We start from the raw sequence: 21,112 nt of genomic DNA, 5'->3' as shown, positions 1-21,112 counted from the left end.
TGATTGCCAAAGTTATACCACTCCCGCTGAGTAGAGAAACGAAAATGATTAATTCATAGCATTGTTGGACAAACAATCGTGTGCTACCAGCGTACTATCTGCTTGTGAAAACCGAATAGGTACCATTACAACGGTATAATACTATCGCGGAAAACTTATTTGCGCTTTTCGCCTTGCAAGCTTTTACTTCTATTTAATTTCTTTTTTTTTTTACAATTGAATTTAATGAGACTTATCAGTACAGTTTGTTGATCATAAAGTTATATTGAAAACTAATGGAAAAATTTCAGTTGGTCTGAAGTTTCTGACCTTTTCTGTTGGTCTACAGTTTTATCTTCGAAGATATATTGAAATGAACGAAACTAAAGTTTAATTCAAAAAGACATGGCAGGTAGTCTCGTGAGATCGCTGAGGTACTCGAGTACTCCCACAAGACGTAGATGCGACAAGTTTACAGTTTCTAGGTGACCAAACCTAAGAGAATAAGCACATTAGAAAGAGAGAAATAAAACGAGTGATAACAATTTGAGAAGGTTATTCTGCAGTGTTGATTTAACAGGGAAAATTAATTACAATTTGCGATGTAGAAATGTCTTACGGTTTGTGTCTCAACGTTGCTCAAAATCTTGATTTCAGTTACCGTCAGATGCTTCTAAGATTTCAATAAAAGCAATTTATTATTATTTTACAATTCAAGAAAAAAATAAATAGAATAATTTCTCAAACTTGCTGTTTTAATTTTGTCAAAAATTGGAGGTAAATATAATTATTATTTGAAATTTTAGAAGTGAAAAATTGAATTTATTGTGAGGTTTATACTGACGTAAGATTTATATTTTATCAGTGATTTATTAATAATAAACCAGCAAAGTATGTGTCGTAAAAAAAATCATACAAGCTCGTGTGCAGTGCTTCAATTCGTATGGAATTTCAAACATCTCACCGATAGTACTGTGAACGAAAAGGAAACGGGTAAATGACAGGTATGTGAGCTAAAAAAGCCACGGAATTTCAGAGAGCGAAATACTAGAAAATCAACGGAGAAGTTTCATGTCACTCGATCGTCTTCGTGTCACTTTTACGTCTTTTACACCTTCCTTTTTTTCTCAAACTTCTGCACATATATTTATCATATTTTTATTTTATATATCATATCAATAAACTGGTAAAACGTTTTTTACGATTCCTTCAAAATATTCAAGCTTTTAGACATTTTAGTTTTATTTTTACACTATAGAAGGAAAACTTAAAATGTACCAGTGTATATATTCGTGTATAAAGTATATGTGCTTTACATATTCATCATTTGAGAAATATATTCAAAGAAGCTGAGGTGAAACATTAGTTCTAGTTTTAGTTCTTCACTTGTATTTTTTATTTTTAACATATATACCAGACTAGACTAGACTACAAGAAATATGAAGTAGGTGAGCTGATGATTTAGATAAATGAATGAGAAAAGATCAAGAGACGTTGGAAAACACCTTTAATGCTGAAACTTTACTTTTGGAAAGTTATCCCCACGGATGTATGCATAATTCGTCAATGTTGACTGTCACTGAGAATAAATATATATCCAACTCACTGAGTAAGGATGATAAAATATTCATGTGATTTACCACAGCACTTCAAGTTTAAGATCAGATGTATCTTAATCTACTCTATGTCTGCCCGAGTGACTTACTGTTGACTTTCCCGAGGAAACGATATTCCGAATGGCATTTATCGCTCGAAATCAAATATCATTGTCTGATAATTTATTAACCATTAAAGGTTCTTAGTTATCTTTGCAAGCTAATTTCTTCTTTCCTTGACCATCTTTCTGTCAGATTTATTCAATTGGCATGTCATAAAAAATTTATTTCACTTTAGATTAATTACTTCAATTTAAATACTTACATGATAGTTTTTCTTTACAGTGTGAGACAATTTATCTTACTTCTATCCTTAAACTATAAAATATTCCGAGCTGAAATGAATTACTTTCTACAATCATTGATTTAAAGAAAAGAAGATTAAATGGTGTGGTATTTTCTAACAGACTTAACTTTTCGATTGTATTTATAATTAAATTCTCACCAGGTTTCCATTATAAATGTTCTGAGAGTACTGTGAGAGATTAAAAAAATAATCGAATACGCTGGATGTCAAGAAAATTTCCTTATTAAAAATAATTCCTTTTTGTATAAATATAATTTCAGTTGATTATTCATGAAATAGATAAACTTGATTCAATTTATAGTCGAGAGTCAACGGTCATTAACATTAAAGCAATTGTTGAGTTGAAATAGAATAAAATAAACTTAATTCAATCAGAATAATTTGATGAATTAATTTGAAAATCACATTTAATATAATAAAGGATTTATATATTTTTAAACAGAATTCAATAATAAATAATTGTATATTATTGAGTTATATTTCAAGTAAAACTTATTCAAAAACAACTGACATTAATAATCTGTTAATATTTAATTAGATGGCACAAACGGTTTAATTAATTCATTTCAATTGAAGGATTTATCATAACAATAGTAATAACCATTGAAATAATTAATATAAAAAAATTAATTCAATCGTATTTATTCATTGAATTGGTTGAATAACGAATGTTTTTTGAAAGTGTAAATTTGTTAACGAGTCGAAGAATGTTGCAATAATAAATTATTTAAAATATTTTATTTCACTGTATCTGTTAAATATTTTCATGGTTGGGTGGACCTATGTCGTGGTGTTTTATTTTATTTTATTCAATTTTTTTTTTTTCAATTGGATAGTTGATTCAACAAATTTGCAACTATCAATTCAAAATTCAGCGCGAACTCACATGAAAAATTTACAATGAACAAGTGGATGGAAAACGGGAAATATGCGCAGCCTGAAAAATCGATTTACATGTCGTTCACTTCATATGGAACGCGGTGATAAGAATGAATTCAATGGAATGTCGATTATAATACAAATTTGTAAGTATTTCATGACATTCCAATTTTTAAAATGACAGTTTCAAGAAATTCAAGAAATTCAAGAAATTCAAGAAATTCAAGAAATTCAAGAAATTCAAGGTGTTAGAAACTTTTAAAGATTTTCCGTTTTCTATTTGAGTTTATAAAACACTTGATTGTATGAATTTATGGACTGATCATTAAATTCACCCCGATTATCTCAGCCATGAATCACCGTCCGAAATTCTCGGAGATGAATAATAATCCCGCGGAGTTAAGCTTGAAATTAATTATTTGATCACGCCAAACATAAAAAAGTACTTTAAACTTGATATCACGTCTGCGGTTGAAAGTGAAGCGGTTAATTCTCTGAAGGGAGATACGCATCTATCCTCTTTTCTGCACGAAAGTTAACTAATAGAACGTTTTGTTCTTTGTCACTCTTACGATAAATTAGATTTACAGAACAGTGTCTTAGAAAGGAATCACATTTTCTCAAGAAACTAATAAAAAATACCTATAAATGAAATGATTATTGCCCTTGATATCAGATTTAATGAATTTTATCCCTAATCGTTTTCCTGTTCCAAAAAAGGCAGATAACTACGTAATTATTTGAAAATATCTGAACAGCAAAAGCCGATACGAATAAGTAAATAAGTTAAATTTATCTTTACAAAAAGTAAAAATGATAGTGAATGATTCGTTATTTGATAGAGATGTTGTTGAGCTTTTTGGCAGCGCTCCAATTGGACAGAGTTATAATAGAGAAGAGAAGGGGGGCTGACCGGAACCAGAGCATCGACTGAAGAAAAGCTTGGTAATCCTATCTCTCTTGGCTCATTTTTACTCTTTTCTTACAGCCCTTAACGTCACTGGGTCGATATTCACCCAGGATCACCAGATTCGATTCAAAGCCAAGGAACCAAAAAAATCGGGAGCTGAAATAAGAAGACCGAGACAAGAAGCTGGATATGAAGCATTAGAAGGCAAAAAGTTTGTTCGAAGCTAGCAAGCAAAAAGCTTAAACCCTAAATAATGTTGAGTTTAACGGGTATAGATTCTTGATTGATGTGATGCGTGTCCGTCATCGCGCGAAATAACCCAGATAGATAACTGAACAAGTTTGGCTGATTAACTTTGCATGGAGGCTGTGGAGCCGCAGGTGAAACAGACGAAAAAATGGATAGGGAGTTAGGTGAGAGATGAGAAAAGACGCTTGTGAAAAGGTTCTACTTGCATTTCACTTACTCACGCTATCATTTTTCTCGTTGAAAGCACCCACCGCGGGTGAGAGATAAAAGATAGCAGTATGAAAGCGACATCACCATCATACCCTTTAAGTTTACTTTCTTTCTTTCTTTTTTACTATACCCTGTCTTATGAACAAAAAAGCATACATCACTACATCTTCGTCATGTCATTGCGGAAAATGCGAACTATATATAGTCATGCCAAGTAGGAGACAAGCCGAATTTTCCTTGTAGTTTCCTGTGGTCAAAGTAAGGGACTGAAATTTCTTGGCTCATACTTTGGTCATTGTCCCTTTGGAACCTTTGCCGGTATATACCAGAACTTGAACGACCAGTAACCCGGATTATCTTCTTCTCTGGCATGATCATGGCTCAATACAACTGAAAGACCTGCCGGGTTCATGAACGGCAAGTGCACATCGGCCTCAGTAACTCGATTTATTCCGTCCAAGGGATGAGTTTCTTCTCTTTTCCATTTTCAACTCCATCTCTATCTTTGCCTACACCTAGACCTGTCCTACCTACAACCATTTCTTTCATCCTCTTTCCAGCTGATTCTTCTTGTGCTTCTTTTATTATGATCTCAAAGTGATCGCACCGCGAACTTCCTTAGATCCTCCAGCAGGATCCGCTGCCTTTTGCGGGTTAAATAAACTCTTAATGGATGAATAACCGTCTAGAGAGATGTGCTTCGTCATTTATTCCCTTGCTCTTACTTGCTTCTTCTGCTCTATCATGCATGTATATTTTAACGCTCGTTTATTTAAGTACTGTTAAATTTACTGAACAAATCTTAATTATCTGGCTTTGCGAATAATTGCTAATAAAAAAATTCATTAATTTAAGTAATTTCAGTTTATGCCTGTTACCCTTTTTCATGAAAATCAACACCTAAAGAGTGTCTTGGTAAGCGATCGTATAATATTACTTGTCTATTAAAACTTTATAATGATTCTAATTTAAAAAGTTTTTTATTTTCTTAAATATTTAGTGACATTGAAACCTTTGTTACAAATTGGCAAATTTTTATAGAAGGCTTGTGAACATTAACTAATTATCAATAAAAAATCGAGAGAGTAATAAGATTCATTGCAATTAATAAAAGATTTAAAAGTAATCATCAGTTTTGTGGTGACCTTAATCATATAAAAATAAATTCTAGCAAACTACTTACACCTGATGCTATTTCTTACGGATTTTAATCAGACTGCACCGTAAAAAGGTAATTGGCTTTTGAATGTGATGATTACAAACAGAAAAAAAATTTACCAGCTAAACACAACCGTTCCTTTATTTTCTTTAAACACGACAAAACTTTTTGCAGCAATAAAACTAAGGTTGACTCGAAATTTGAAAAATAAAGCGACACAATCAATAACAGTTTGAAGCGTCGCCTTTTAAGCTGATGGCTTAGGGATCGATAGAAAAAATAAAGGGAAGAAAAGAGCAGAGAGTCGTCCTGATACTTAACTTTAACGAGTGGTATGCGTTTCTTCTACATACTAATAGCGTGAGAAATAAATTTTTGAGGGGCAATGGCCCATAGAGGTATCTTTTGTATGGATCTAAAACGCAAATGGTGTGTAAACAGCAGTCAGTATATAGACACAGACGGTGTCGCTGCATTTAATCATATATACATGTTTGTTTTTATTTACCCGATCTCCAGAGTACTGAGCTTGATAAAATGGCATTAAAAAAAGTAAGCACGGATAGGAAGAGCGTGATTGCCTGCAGGGATTATTCTTGCGTGATATCAATGGGAAGCTAAATAAATTCAAAAAATATGTACGTCGTTAAAAGTTGGCGATAAAATGTGTTGAGACCGGATAGTGGTGCTCTGCTCACGTGAAAGCGTGTCTGGCCAGTGAGAGATGTTACTACTGCATGTCAAGCCAGTTTCAACTACTGAAGGCAGTTTCATCCGTACAGTACCTTTATTTTTTATTTTTTATTTTTTATATATTCTTTGTATATTGTACATTGTACAATGTTTTTTTTTCCTTTGTTTTTTATTTTATAAATATAAAATTTCATTGTGTTATTTATTCAGGAATTTTTTGCTCCATTTGCTCGACAATATAATGCCCAGTGTTGGATATCTGGTGATGTGTGAGTCCTAGAATATAATAGAACTGAGATAAACCAAAGGAATCACGTATATAATTTCCCAAGCGTCCAACTGGTGTCGCGTCGATGATCCCCGTCCGAGTTTAACGAGTTTGCTGATACATAGACGTGTAAGCTAATACATGATTCTATTTTTATATTTTTATAAATACAAATATAAATAAATAGATCGAATAATTTGAGGATAAGTCAGATGAATTGAAAAAGATATAAAGTTTAAAATTTTCAGCAGTTAATTAATCAAGTAATTTATTTTTTTGTAATAAATCAATATATTTGTATTTGTATTGCACATTTATTGATTGAATTTGAATTTTTATTGAATTATATTTTAATACAATTGTAAAGATATGTATCGCGGTATGATTTATAAATGGAATTTAAATTGAATCTGCGAATTTATGTATCGCGGAGTTTGCCAAACTTTCGGAATAAACGTCGATGGGTGTTTGTTTAAATAGTGAGCTGTCGGTGGGGTACAGTAAAGCTTAAATTATAATTACAACAGTGGATGCTGGAGCTAGAGGGATTTGATACTTTGATATTAGTTTGCGATAGTTTTAATGGGGAAGTGAAAAAGTGCCGCGGAGTAGATATAAGTTTAGTTCTTTGATTAATGAAAGATGATAGTAAACTTTGAAATTCAGCAGCAGTGGTTACCAGTTGACTGAGTTCTCAATTTGAATTGGCCGATTGCCAACTAGTTTCACTGTAAGCTATTTCCTCTATTTTACCGAAAGGCTAACAGATTACGCTATATCTTGACCATCAGAAATCATTGGCCAATCGGGCGCACAGTCCAATGCGACACCTTGGAGAATGATCTGCCGACACCGATATGGTGTTTGAAAATAAACTTGAAAATGTTAGAAAATTATAAATATTTTAATAATGAATATTTCTTAACATTAAATAAAAAATTTTATGATCGGAGGATCATATCATTCCAGGACATACTAAATATATTCTGATATGGCCATCAAAAAATTTTTTCACGGTTACATACTTAAAGTTTTAATAATCTAAGCGTTTGAAGTGTACTTTTCATTTAAGTCTTCTTGGGTAAGAAGAAAGGACAAAAGAAAAAACAAGTAGTCTTTTTTTATTCAAATTATAAATAAGTGGAATGCAATTAATGTTCTCAGTAGCTTTTTTCTGTCGGTTCCCATTGAGAGAATTGAATGGCTGATGAAATCGGAAAAAGTTTTAAAAAAGCGTAAGAAATAGTTAAAGAGCTCGGTATATTTTTATTTAATTAGCAGCTCTTGAAACTTTTAAGAAAACAGGGTGACTAACTTATCTTTTCTCTTGTTGATAATAAACGTATCGATAAGTACCACGTGGAGCTGAATAATAAAAGACGCCAAAGGTCATCAGTTGTTTTGTTAATTGAAATAAACACAACCCATCAAAGTATCTCAAGTGATTAATAAAACAATTAAATTACCCGTTCGTTTGCTTTGCTTGCAATCGTTCTATTAACTTTTATTATTTCCGTCTTTAAATTTTCGATAATAGCTATGGTAAATAATGAGTGGAGACAAGTTAATGAGAAGAGAGTATGATTGGTACTCTACAAGTTCAACTGCTCTATACACTAAGTTGGGAGGTTTCGATACTCAGTAGGAAGAGTTCAAGCCAAGTTTTGATTGCTTCCGCAATGAGCTTTGTTAAATGTTGTATAGAATGATGTGTCATTGTGTTAAGAATAACTCACCAATAATGAGCTTTAATTTTTATCAAAATTATTAAACTGTCGATTTATTATTTATTTAAGCATAAAAAAAATTGCTGAACGATCAAATGACGTACTGAAGATATATCATAGATTTCGATGAAACATAAAAAAGCACAAAGTTTTTTACAGTCTACTCGTAGAAATTTTTCATCTCACTAACATCTTCTTAGTATAATGTGTAAAATCCCGATGTGTCCATTTATATCCGGTGATATGCAAACAAGTAAGGCTTGAAAAATACAACCGCGATAGTATGACACAAGAAATAGATGTTAGGTCATCCTCCGACACCCTTAACAATTTTTATATCTCTCCATATAATGTATATACATTTATATATACAAAGTACATACGTTTTTGGTGTATGAAGACATATAGATATATATGAAAATGTGTATGCATATCGCGACGTAAAACTACACACAGTATAAAATTTACTGAGCTTTGAAAATTTCATGGGATCGTTCCGCCTGTAGAAGCTCAAGATAATCCCGGATAATGATGCACCGGGTTATCTAGGCTAAACTCAATAAGACTCTAAGAAAAATCTCAACGTATACACGACACACGACGTTAACCTACATTTATTTATCCCTATTTGTTTACATAAACGTCTTGTTGTAATAAAAATTTTTGTTGTTGAGGTTCTAGTTACATAGTTGTTGTTGTTGTTGTGCGGAGACAAAATATTGAGACAAGAATGGAAAAAAGTTTTATATTATCATCATATTTTACTTATATAGGTTTCATAAAAAAAACCTGATATTTTTTTTTTTTCCCAAATATTGTGTAGCCAAAAAAATAATAAATTCTTAACGATGTTGTTAAAAATGCTATAATGTAAAAAACTACATTTTGATTATTATTTCTATTGTGGGTTATATGATTATTATCCTCGGATATCTTTGTATAGGTGCAATTTAACAGATTTATAATGATGAACAGACGAGTGATATATTGGGATGAAGCTTTCAGGATAATTATATTTTATAATAACGTGGGTAATTCCTTTCAACGAATAAATTAGTTTTTTAATAACATTGTAGAAATATTATACGAAATTTATAACTTGTTATTTTTTAGATGACAGCCGTTGTTTTATTTTATTTTATTTTTTTTTTTTTTTTTCATATTTTTATTTAAAAAATCCAATCGTAAAATTTTACTTAAATCTGGTTTTTTGTTTGCTTTTGCGGAATTAAAAAATTTAATTTTTGACATTTTTTTACATTGCAATTGTGAGGAATATTGGGAAAAATATTCACCCTAATATTTTCAATTTGACACGTGTTGATAGACGACTTTTACTTTTATTTAAAAAGTGTAAGTAATATAATAAATTTTTTTAAAATCTTGGTACTTTAATTTAAGTAGTGATGTAGGTTTTTTATCGGCTATAAAGGGAGGAAAACGTTATAGTGCTGTTACATCAAATAAGGAGGAAACGTAACATCGAGTTCAAAACTATAGTTACGATAAACTTTTCTCATCGTCTATAGTCAAGGGATGTATATATGTTGATAAAATATTCATCGCGCTAAAAATATAAGTAGTTTTCTTCTTTCCCTATTTTTTTCCCTGTTCGGAATATCCAGTAGTTAACTTACATCCTTATTTTGTACTGCAGGTTACGGAGCTGTGTTGGTAAATTTAATGGTAGGTTTTCATGTCTATGAATATATATGTATCATAAGTTGTAAGTATATGTCTGTGGTTTACACGCAGAACGAAATAATTTATAATTTTTTCTATTGTAAAATAAGAAATAAATTTATAAAGAAAAATAAATACGGCGAGGAGCTTTCTTACTATGAGGTGAAAAATACAAGTCCCTGGCGATTCACTAGAGAGTAATTATTCATAATGTCGCGAGAGCTTACCGAGAGGGACAGTTGATGGATTTTTTAATGAGCTTACCTGAAACACACAAAAAAACAAAATTTATGAGAATTAAAGTATGACAGAGTGACATTAAATTTATTTATTAAGTCATATTAAGAGGCTATTAAACGAAAAACTGAACGAATATCCAGGCAACGTATGGGACACGGTTGTTAAATTGGGATTGCTGCTACAGGAAAAATTAGATTGGGTAAATGGATAAATTGTCTTTTTTTATAGCTGGCTTTCAATCGTACTGTTAAAAAATTTCAAAAGAAATACTTCTAACCCGAGGCTACACAAATATTAAATCGTTACCACAACGTTAGATTTTTTTTGACTGATGTAAAATTGTTTGAATCGGTATTTTTTACTTTGCAATTTATTGGGCGCATTGATTTTAATTATACATAAGAGAATTTATAGTAAATTTCTGGTAAAATATAAATACACGAAAAATATGGTAAAAAAGAATTAAGCTGTCCAATAATTAAATTTAAAAAACTGTAGAAAAACTTTGACCTGAAATTAATGGTGTTAAATTTCAGTAGATAATTTTGACGCCAAAATTTCTAACATTGTACTATTGACAAAAACAGAAGCCGAAGCAGTAATATAAATTAAAATATGTATACTACGATAAATGAATAATTGTGACTTTTACGCTCTTATTTTTACACTGTTACAGTTGGACATCATCCATGCAAATCCTTTGGGATCAGAGCCAAGTGTTCGGTGGCTTAGCTGCAAAAACAACATCCCAACATTCTGGAAGATACCGCAGTTGTATTTTTTTTAACCTTTTCAATTGTAGTAATATGACAATGAACCTTTTTTAATAACAATCCTGGGAGCATTTTTACCTGCTTTGCTTTTTAACAAAAAAAAAAAAAAAATTTGTCGGCATGAGGCTGATGAAAAAAAGGTATTCAATTTTTTGTTTTACAAATAATAACGACAATGAGTTAAATAATTTGAAGTAGCGTTTTTTGTAATATTAAAATAAATGCGCCATAAGCGGGAGAGTTGAGGGCACTTCAAACGGGTTATTTTTCTGTCAAGCTCGTTTACAAGTACACAAGTACACAATGCTCAATTACGTCGCGTTCGTAATTATTTTCCTTGATTTTTCTCTCTTTCTCTATTACTTTTATTATTATTTTTTGTAGGTTGAATAAAAGTCATAATACTTAAAATAAATGACTCAGCTATGTTTATTACACTATCATTATTTTTTATCAAAAAAAAAAATTTATTCTTCTATTTATTATATATCAAAAAAAAAAATATATCGATTATTTGAATAATAAAAAAGAAAAAATAACCCGACAAATTCAGATCCTGACTGCTATTGGAAACAAGCGACAAACTTTAAAAACGATAAAAAAAAAAAAATTAGCGCTCTCTCAAAACTTTTCCACTTGAATTCAACGGAGTATAAAAGAATAGAGAAACACTCTCGGAAAACTTTCAAAAATTAAACTACTCAGCAGTATTATGGTAAAAAAGTGTTGATTTCCAGTTCGATTATACACTCTCACGATAACAATCATAACAATGCACTCTAAAAGTGTATCAACAAATCGATTCATTGATAAACTATCAAGTCTCTAGTTTCAGCTTTTACGTCATCGGTTTCTCGGAAAATAACGGAAACTATAGACAGTAAAAATTATTTTTTTACAGCAAAAATTCAGTCAGTTTTAAATATTTAACAATTTTGAGTGTTAAAATAAATTTTATCTGAATATATATATATATATATATAACTATGGTAGTTGGAAAATAACGAAAGCGATCGCAATGAGAAGAAGCAAAAGAAAAAAAAAAAGCAAACGGTTCTTGATCCGTTGCTTTTAACTTTCCGGAAATCACTTTTCTCCATTATTTCCCAGGTTGCGCACTCTCCCGTTTTCTTTCAACGTTACTTACATACTTTAATACTTTTTCATACACCGTTTCTCTATCTGTTACTTAATCTTAATAGATTTTAACGCCTAGTGCTGTGTCTAGCGCATAAAATGAAGGATATAGGGCACTTTAGTATGCTAGAAATTTAAACCCCTACCCGGGCTTTATATTTTTCCAGATCATGCATATCCGGGGAGGATCCTGGAGCTGCAATTCCGAGGCGTCTTATTGCATTGAATTTAGCATAAATCCTTATGTATCGTGTTACAGCAGGACGTCTAGACTAAACCGCTTCAGATGCTATTTTTCATGCATGCCCACAGCTGAACTCGATATAATTTATCATAAGCTTAAAGTTTTTCAAATTTATTAAAATTGTTATCGTTATCATATCCTTTCGCTGTTACGTGAAATTAATTTAATTTCAAGTACATAACATAACACACAATAATATTTGTTGCGTTCGAAGCTAACATATGTAACAATTGTACCCGTTAATTGAAGTTAACGTGATTCAATTGCGTATCACATTGCGGTACTATTAAATACTCGGTCGCAGTTTACAGATATATTGAAATTAACAAAGATAATTAAAATAAGACACGAGAATTCGATGATAATACAGTAATTGGAATCACGGAATATTTAGCATTTGAATAATATAAGCGATTTCGATATGAAAAGCGAGATTTAAAGGAAAATAATAAAAAAAAAAAATAAATTGAAGGCTCAGGTGCAAACGGAGAATACGGCCGATGAATTTCTTGGGAAAATTGCCTAGCTGGGTAAAAATGTTTTGTTGTATTGCGGACTCAACTTTTTCTTCAGCTATACTATTATATGGTACATTTCGCAGTATAGTAGCTCTCAAGACAGTTAGATCGACCAGGTGAATTTTTTCACTGTGAAAAACGAGAGAATAAATAAAATTCAACCGCGAAAGAAAAATTTACTGAAAGTACCTCTGAATAATGTTACATGTATCGAATTTTTCCAACATTATTTATGATGGATTTTTCTCTTCAGTGGGGAAAATATTACGTGAGTGTATTTAGAATGGATTTTTAAATCGGTAAACACAATTAGACTCAGATTTGATATCAATTAATAAATTTCTGTCAGCGAAATCAATTTTAATCAGCGAAAATTGCAGAAAATAAATTTTATGAAGGAATTTAAGCAAAAACTATCCATAAACAATTTTCATGAAGCTCAGCAAAACAAATATAATAAATTCCTTCGGCTACTTTTGGGCAATGTAAACGGTTTTTATATTAAGTCTGAAAGAGAAACAGGAAGGATTGAGTACATCTCTTGGCCGTCGGCAGAGTGTAAACTTAAAGTTTGTTGATGTTAGAGTGGAGAAAGGGAGACGAAAACTTAGCTATATCAGAGAGCGGGGACGGGATTTCTTAGGATGGGGTTTGTACCCCCTTTCAACTGAAAGAGCTTTTAGCTTAATCACATTAGACCAGTCGGATGCCATAAACTGGCCGCGGGCCCAGCAACGTGGGAATTACACTGAATTTTACTTGAGAATCAAAGAAAAGCACGTGAAGAAATTGAGAGAGAAAAATTGCTAAGAACGAGGATTGAGAACTAGAACTCGCCGTAAACCCGGGAAACTTTGAATTCTTCTTTTATTTATCCTTTTTCCAACTTCTTTTAGATGTCACTTACTAACTTTCAAAGTTTTTCATTATTACTATTTTCAGGTGTCTTTGAAGAGACCAAATTAATAATCCTACTTTTTAGTTATGACTCTATACATTCGAAAAATTAAAGTTTTTAATTAATTGATCTGATCGAGTAATTTTAACAATAAAAGTATGATATATTAGATTAATAAAAGGAATTTTTAAGTATCAAAAAAATTTTATTGAGTCAAGAAATAAATAATTTTATTTTTATTAGTATAGATGGAAATAAAAAATGATAAATTTTAGGAGAGAATATGTCGAAATTAGAAAAATCCCGAGGGTGAAATATATAGTGCGCTATATATTGTAAGCTCAAAAATTTCATTCTGTAGAAAATGTCGAGCAGACGACTAGCCGGAAGAGTAGAATGTTAAAAAAAAAAAAAAAAAAACGTTAAATTCCTTGAGACGTCCGGAAGTAGTAGGGACATTTCCTCTCTTTTCTCGAAGGTTAAAATGTCTCTACTCTGAAAACCCGAGTAAATTTCGAATCTTATTCTACGATATGTTTAACATCCTCCACCCTTTTCCCGGGTCGTCCAATTTATTACAGCTCATACCGTAAATTGCATTTATATATCACATATATAATATCATATAATCAAATAAAATTAGTATCGGGAAGATGAAAAATGTGGAATTTATCAACAGAACGAGATGAAAATGAAATAGAAAATGGTCTCGTGGAATGACGAATATATATTTTATTATAATAAATGTAAAATCGAGGAATGAGTTTTCGCAGAGTACAATGTTTTTCTATGTGAAATTGCCGTGGTAAAAACGGATGCATTCAAATGGCTAAATTGACCGGAAGTGAAGAATAATACACGACTCACAGATAGTTCACGAATTTATGATGGCGCGAGCAGGAGCAATGCTATCGGCTCTCAATAAAATTGATCGCGCTATCGTTTCGTATTATCGTCCTGCCGATCTCTTGTACGCGAACCACTCCACCTACATACATTCATATATATGAATGAATGAATGTATATACAGATCTATATGTTTTCCAACTCACACACGATGATTCTCTCCACTGTCATATATACCACTTCGGACGCTTACAAACTTTTTGGAGTGAGAAAAACGGACGTACTTGACACAAAACACTCTATATGAAAAATCCAGGATATACAATAAAAAAATACCCAATACGCCGGAAGCTATATAGACAAATATATATTCTATTTGCTTTTTTCCTAATATTTGAACAATAATTTGCGTTATAATATTGCATTTCTTTCTTGTAAAGGTGAGTATGAGTATAAGTATGATTGACAAGTTTCCAAAAATTTTTGGCAAAAAAATTGATTCATTAGAAAACGTTGTCGCTTTTTCTAACAATATTAGATAATTAACAGGTACCTTCATCAATATTTTGAATAAAAATTGACAATTTCTAACGAGTCTCGATAATGGCTACTTATTATTTTGGCAAACGAAATAATTGATACCAGTTATTACTGTTTTTCAATTTATGGTTGCCAATTATTTTTTCTACATCCATATTACTTTGTTGCAATCGAATTAGATTTCACGGATTTGGAACAAATTGATAGATAGAACATCTATCTCGGGATTAGATCAATTTTTGATTGAATTTTAACGCAAGAAGAAAATAAGTACTGGTCATAAATCAAGATTAAAAATATGTTAAACAGAATAAATGAATTTATGAAAACCAAAAATCTGGATGATGCATTTTCATATAATAGAATACAATAGAACAATTGGAGTGAAATTTAAATTTCGAATGGGAATGTCTTTCATCCGCGATTTGATCCGCATAATCAACTTATCATCAAAACAGATCGCACATTAATCACAACTATCAATGACAGCCAGCCTCTCAGGATACGTATTCTGTAGCTAGTGCTAGTGCTGCTGGTGATGTTAACCCCCTTGACTATTCAGTTACGGCATATAATACCTACACCATGCATTGAAGCAAGCTGGGTGTACATCAGACTCAATGAGATGGAGTAGCTAGTAGGAGGATCACACAAGATAAACTGGGGTCCACGGGCATGATCATTCTGCGTACAACCTCAATCCGTTGCGTTATCTTTCTCTGGATTAACGATTGCTACTGTCTCTGAATTACTGGTGCCAGCTTGTTTACCTACTCCAAGGTTTAATTGTCTTCATTTGCCTCTACCACTGCCTAAAAAAGATTACATCCTATCGAATAAGGACAAAAGCTTCTTTGGTGAATAAATAAAATAATTAATCAATCAATTAGCGAATGAAACTAGCAATCTGCTGAGCAGAAAAAATTATGATAACTTAGTTTGAATTTTTGGATCAATTGAATCATTGGTGGACACAATCATGATATGACAAAGAACATTACAACCAAAGTAATGGGTAATCTTTTGCGCGGACGAACTATACTCAAAATCGGAAATGGTATACGCTTCACGTAAGCTCATAACGTCCTCAATTTAATATCCAGCTAACCGAATACGTCCGTGGGTTCGTAACGCCCAATTTCGTTCGGAATATTAACTGCGCTCGCGATCGACCAACCGGGAGCTAAAGCTATGGCTAAATTTCGATCGTTCAAAGTAGTACAGTGTAGAGGATTACTGATGTACTGCTGCATTGTAAAATATAATTGGTTGAGGTATGCTTTATTGCATAAACCCCAAGAAAATTACGACTACTAAATTGTAAATATCGTGTAATCAATATAATCAATATCAATAATAATAAGCTCTATTTAGGAAAAGGCTCTTTGAAAAAAAATTAAAATGTCAGCATCAAGTTTTAGAGAGTTACACTTGGAATAGTAAGGTTTGCTTCAATTCACTTTTTTTCCATTTAAATATTTTTTTTTAATCGATGAATTTATAAAATTTTTCAATGGTCATTCATAAAAAACTTTTAGCCAATGAATTTCGAAGGAAATTTTACTCTGTTTAAAAAAAGGTCCTCAGCTTGACATAGTTATTTTTGCGTTAATTTATTTTCTGTGTACCAAGGAGTTTATTTATGAGAATGTTACATAAAAGCAGCAGCAATTTAAGTGTAGACGCCTAAACTGCAAACATATACCAATATCGAACTAAATTAGTGGTGTCTGCGTTTCACGCTACGATGTTGATGTTGCTTGAGGTTTAAGGTCTTCACTCCTAAATCAATATTGTTCCAAGCAACTATAACTATAACTATAAACCTCTGGAACACGATCGCAAGGCATAATCTTATGTAAGCTTAGATCAACTAACGAGTTATAAAACTCAAAATTGTTTTTTCCCTTAAAATACCAGCAAATAATGGATAAGCTTCCTTTGTGCAGGAGAACTTGCTTAATCAAGATAATTGCAGAGTTTAATAATTTGGCTAATATAATACTAACAATAATGGCAATAATATTTGCAATTGTTATTGTAGGTAAACTAAACACCGAGAATATGCTTTGTCAAACAGCAGACGACAGAACCTACGGCTAATGGAACGTTTGATTAGCCGCGCATTTAGTTTGAATCTTGATGCCGTAATGTACAATATATTATAATTACACATTGAGTTATGGATCAAAATTCAACCCTATGACAGCGCATCATCTCCTCCCTGCACTAATATCACGGCATTTAGATTAATCCCCCATTAAACCATAAGTCTTCATCGATTTTATGTTGACAATGTCGTAGAGTATCGTATTGTTTCGAGATTACTCTTGCTACGTTACGCTGTTCTGTGTATACATTCCATTGTATAACTAAGCTTTTGACTAAATTACACAACAATAATTATCAAAGGTTGTTTAAATATCATCTTATATTCGTTCGCTATTTGCCAGGCAAATTGTTTATCTAAAATTTGTCATGCTTAATTCAATTATTTCCTCGTTGAGAATTGGATCATTTCAAGCTATTTGACTATTCGCGGATTAAGTTTCATACCTTTCGGCAATTTGCATCAATTTAGAGAAATTAGATATCTGCTTGGATATTCACAGAATGTTCATTTCAAATATTTCATTATAATATTCAAATAAATTTTTAATTCGAAATATTAATTTTTTAAGATTAAAGCTGTACCAATTCTTTTACTTCATGTAATTTTTATTGAAAACTCAAATCATAACATTTTAAAAATATTTTTTTTTTATATTTTAAAATGGCAAAAATTGTTTTTAAAATGTTGTGATTCAAATTTTCAATAAAAAATTACGTCAAATTAGAGGATTGACGCTAAAAAATGTATGTTACAAATTATTTTTATCATTATAACATGAGAGGAATCGATAATTGAGTAATTAGACGAAAAAAGGCACAGAAAATATTAAAAAAAAAGAGGACAAAGTGCCTGCTAATGACAAGGTATGAACAATGGAAAAAAAATGAGTACATCATATTTAGCAATCGACTCATGTAGATGCAGAGAATGGATGTTTTATAAAAGGTGTTACAACGTACGTAGCATCTGGTGCAGAGAATGATGGATGGGACATTGATGAGCACCCAGATCTATCAGAATTTCGGTAATAGTTATAGTTATAACTTATAACAAACAAACAAGCCAACCCCTTTCTCTATAAATAAAAGTGTGTATTCATACATTAAGTTTAACATGTTCGAATGGGTCTGTAGGCAGAATGTAATGCTATCCATGTATGGAAATAATATCTTGTATGTATCAAGTATGAAGAGAAACGGTAGTAGAAGGTATTAAATTCCACATGTGAATATTTTCCACAGATTTCCCTTGGTGTCAGAAATGTCATTTCAAAGTTAGATACAGTTTTCACCAGAAACAGGTGCGGATTACATCTCACACTTTACACGCTTTGAAATCTGAAAAGTTTTTTTTTCTTCTGAAAACAGTAGAAGTGATAAATATGTAATATGCAATTTGTGCTGATATTTGAAGACTTGTATTTGAACAATAAAGTTTTAATAACATAAAGTAAAAATATTTTTAGTGTTTGATTCAATTTACAAATTGGTAAATTGGTAATTGATTACATGTTTGTACGTTAACATGGCGGGAAACTCCAGATTGAATCACGCAATATTGAGAAGTACAAGTACAAGCATAAGTACAAGTACGGCATTGCATTCCTGCACGCGAGTTCACAAACCTGGAATTTATATAATCGTATGAAATTCCGTCATTTAATATATTGTAGAATTACATAACCGTCGGAATTTAATAATTTAATTAACGAAATTGTTAACTTTTGGATAGTTCTTACCAGATGTGCTGCAAGTAAATTTAAACATTTTAACGAAAAATCTGTTGTTACTACTGATATTAAATAAATATTTTCTTTTATAATATAATTGTATGTAAGAATTGATATTTCCAATGGATTTTAAATAATTTATTCGTTTCCTTCGTCAGCTTTACGGATAATCAATTTAATATTATATTTAATAATTAAAACCGATGCAAGATTTCAATATTTATAAAATTCTATCACCGTCACTAAAAATACCGGTTATTTAAGTTTCAATAAAATTATTTATTCAATTTGAAACTTCCGTTTCTCCTTAAGTCCTCTTCAATAGTAGCACAAATTTTTCAGTGCAATGGAAAATTAATACCGAGCTCATGCTTTGCTTTTTGCATTAAAATTTAATTATAAAATCGCATACTTTACCGTGAGATATCAAATAAATTTCAGAGTAAATTGATAAATAATACCTTCATTGTTTCATTAAATGTGAATATTTCATTTCAAAAAGTTTCTATGTGAATTGTTGAAAAACTATCATTAAAATTGTTTTAATATTTGATATCATAAAAAAATTAATACAATCTTGTAATAAAATCACCACCGCCAGTAATATTTAAAAAAAAAAAAAAAAAAAAAAAAAACAGTTTTATAATTTGCATATCAAATTAATAATCAAGGAAATATTGATCGAAATTGTAATAATTAGAAGATGGTAATTAAAATAAAACGAGTATATAGTTGTCTGGTGCTCATTATACAACAACCAAAATATGCTGATAACACCTCATTAGTAAAAGTTTGAATTTCACGTGTACGCTCTGATTACAACCGCTGTCCTAATTGTTCTCAAGTATCTTTAATCTTTTTGTGACATTGAAAAGAAAAAAAAAATCTACTCTGCTTTAACGTCAATACCTGAATTAATTAATTTCTCTAAAAAATGAAAAATAAAAGTGTAAAAAAAAAAAAAAAATTAATTGGAACTTTTTTTCAGTGAATATAAAAAATTAAACAATGTTATCATGAAAATTAAAAGTTGAACTTTTTTAATTTTTCACGCATGAACGGTAAGAAATTATTCTGTCAAAGGGGCTGTGAACGACAAAAAGAAAGCTTTTTTTTTTTATCATTTTTCCTTTATGCTGCTACTACTACGCTCTTTATATTTTTTTTTTCGCCGGAGATTATCGAAGGTAATAATGAAGCCAAGTAATAAGAACCTGACATGCCTGGAAGAAAATGAACCCCTCTGGAATCTTTTTTATAATTAAATCATTTAATTAAATAATTTATTATACAATTTTATCCATTTAATTTCATCCCCAGTTTATTGAATAACCAGTTTTTGTCTTACGCTGAAAAATTTTATTTTATAATTAATAAGAAAGACAATTGTACGGTGAATAAAATATTTTAAATTGAATCACCGTTTTTTTTTTTTTTTTTTTTTTTAGAAAAAATTAATAACAATAATAATTTGACTGATAATGTTTAATGGCGCGTAAGAAATGTATTATCGATATAAACAGACGTGATATTTGAAATATTTATGCATACAAAAATTTATTTATTCTTTATTTGGATAATAAATCAAATTAATTAAATATTAATTTAAGAATACTTTCTTTTTCATTTCTCTAACATTAAAAAAATGAAGACACGAAATTCTTCAATGCGCAGGTAGTGCGTGAGCATAAAAGAGTTCAAGTAACTCGTAGTCAGCAAATAAAAAAATATAAAAATAATAAAAAGGGGGAAAATAATCCATATTCTTACGGCAAGTTTTATATTTACAGTTTCAATCGATTGTTGAATATGACACTACATATTTTTTTTTCTACCCTATTGTATCTCTAAATTTAGAAATGATACAATAAAATATAATATCACTATCAAATGAAATAAAATAAAGAAACGGTGAGGTGAAAAATACAACAACTTGAATGAATGGAAAAATATAATACTGCGTATGTTTTAAATTTTTTTTATTTGCAGGAGCACGGTATTGCAAAAAATCTCACCACAAGTAATTCAACATATTTATCTTTTATAAAGAGCTGGAATGTTTATTTTATACAGAGGAAAAAAAGAAGAAAAAAGTTATTTGGTATAAGTCATTAATCTTATTATTAATCATCCCGGGAGCATTTAAACGATTGTACGAAGGTTGACGGTACAGAAAAAAATAATTGTTTGGATCTCGTGTGATAATTGATGACCGTAGAAAGTTGGCGAATAGAGTCGTGCTCCTCGCATGCGGCCAACTATTCGGACTGTTCTATGAGTAAGAGAGAGAGTAAGAAAATATAGAAGGACAGATAAATGTGAAAGCACTGTCAGCACCTTCCATAATCGGACTTT

General features: G+C 30.8%; 1 protein-coding gene across 5 annotated transcripts in view; it reads right to left on the bottom strand.

Annotated features, from left to right (window-relative positions):
- Fas3 (fasciclin 3) overlaps nucleotides 1-21,112 on the bottom strand; it is a 171,742-nt gene that overhangs the window by 34,972 nt on the left and 115,658 nt on the right. For 3 of the 5 annotated variants that reach the window (XM_074241399.1, XM_074241402.1, XM_074241403.1), the window contains exon 2: nucleotides 9,947-9,983. The exons of the other annotated variants lie outside the window; for them this stretch is intronic. In XM_074241399.1, the coding sequence (XP_074097500.1) occupies nucleotides 9,947-9,983 (37 nt within the window). The remainder of the gene's footprint in view (nucleotides 1-9,946; nucleotides 9,984-21,112) is intronic. 5 annotated transcript variants of the gene reach the window in all.

The sequence above is a fragment of the Cotesia typhae genome, unplaced genomic scaffold (assembly GCF_013202065.1).
Source record: "Cotesia typhae breed Kobodo isofemale line unplaced genomic scaffold, CoteBio_Ctyphae contig_33, whole genome shotgun sequence".
NCBI classification, from domain to species: domain Eukaryota; kingdom Metazoa; phylum Arthropoda; class Insecta; order Hymenoptera; family Braconidae; genus Cotesia; species Cotesia typhae.
This window is presented reverse-complemented; position numbering and strand designations above follow the sequence as displayed.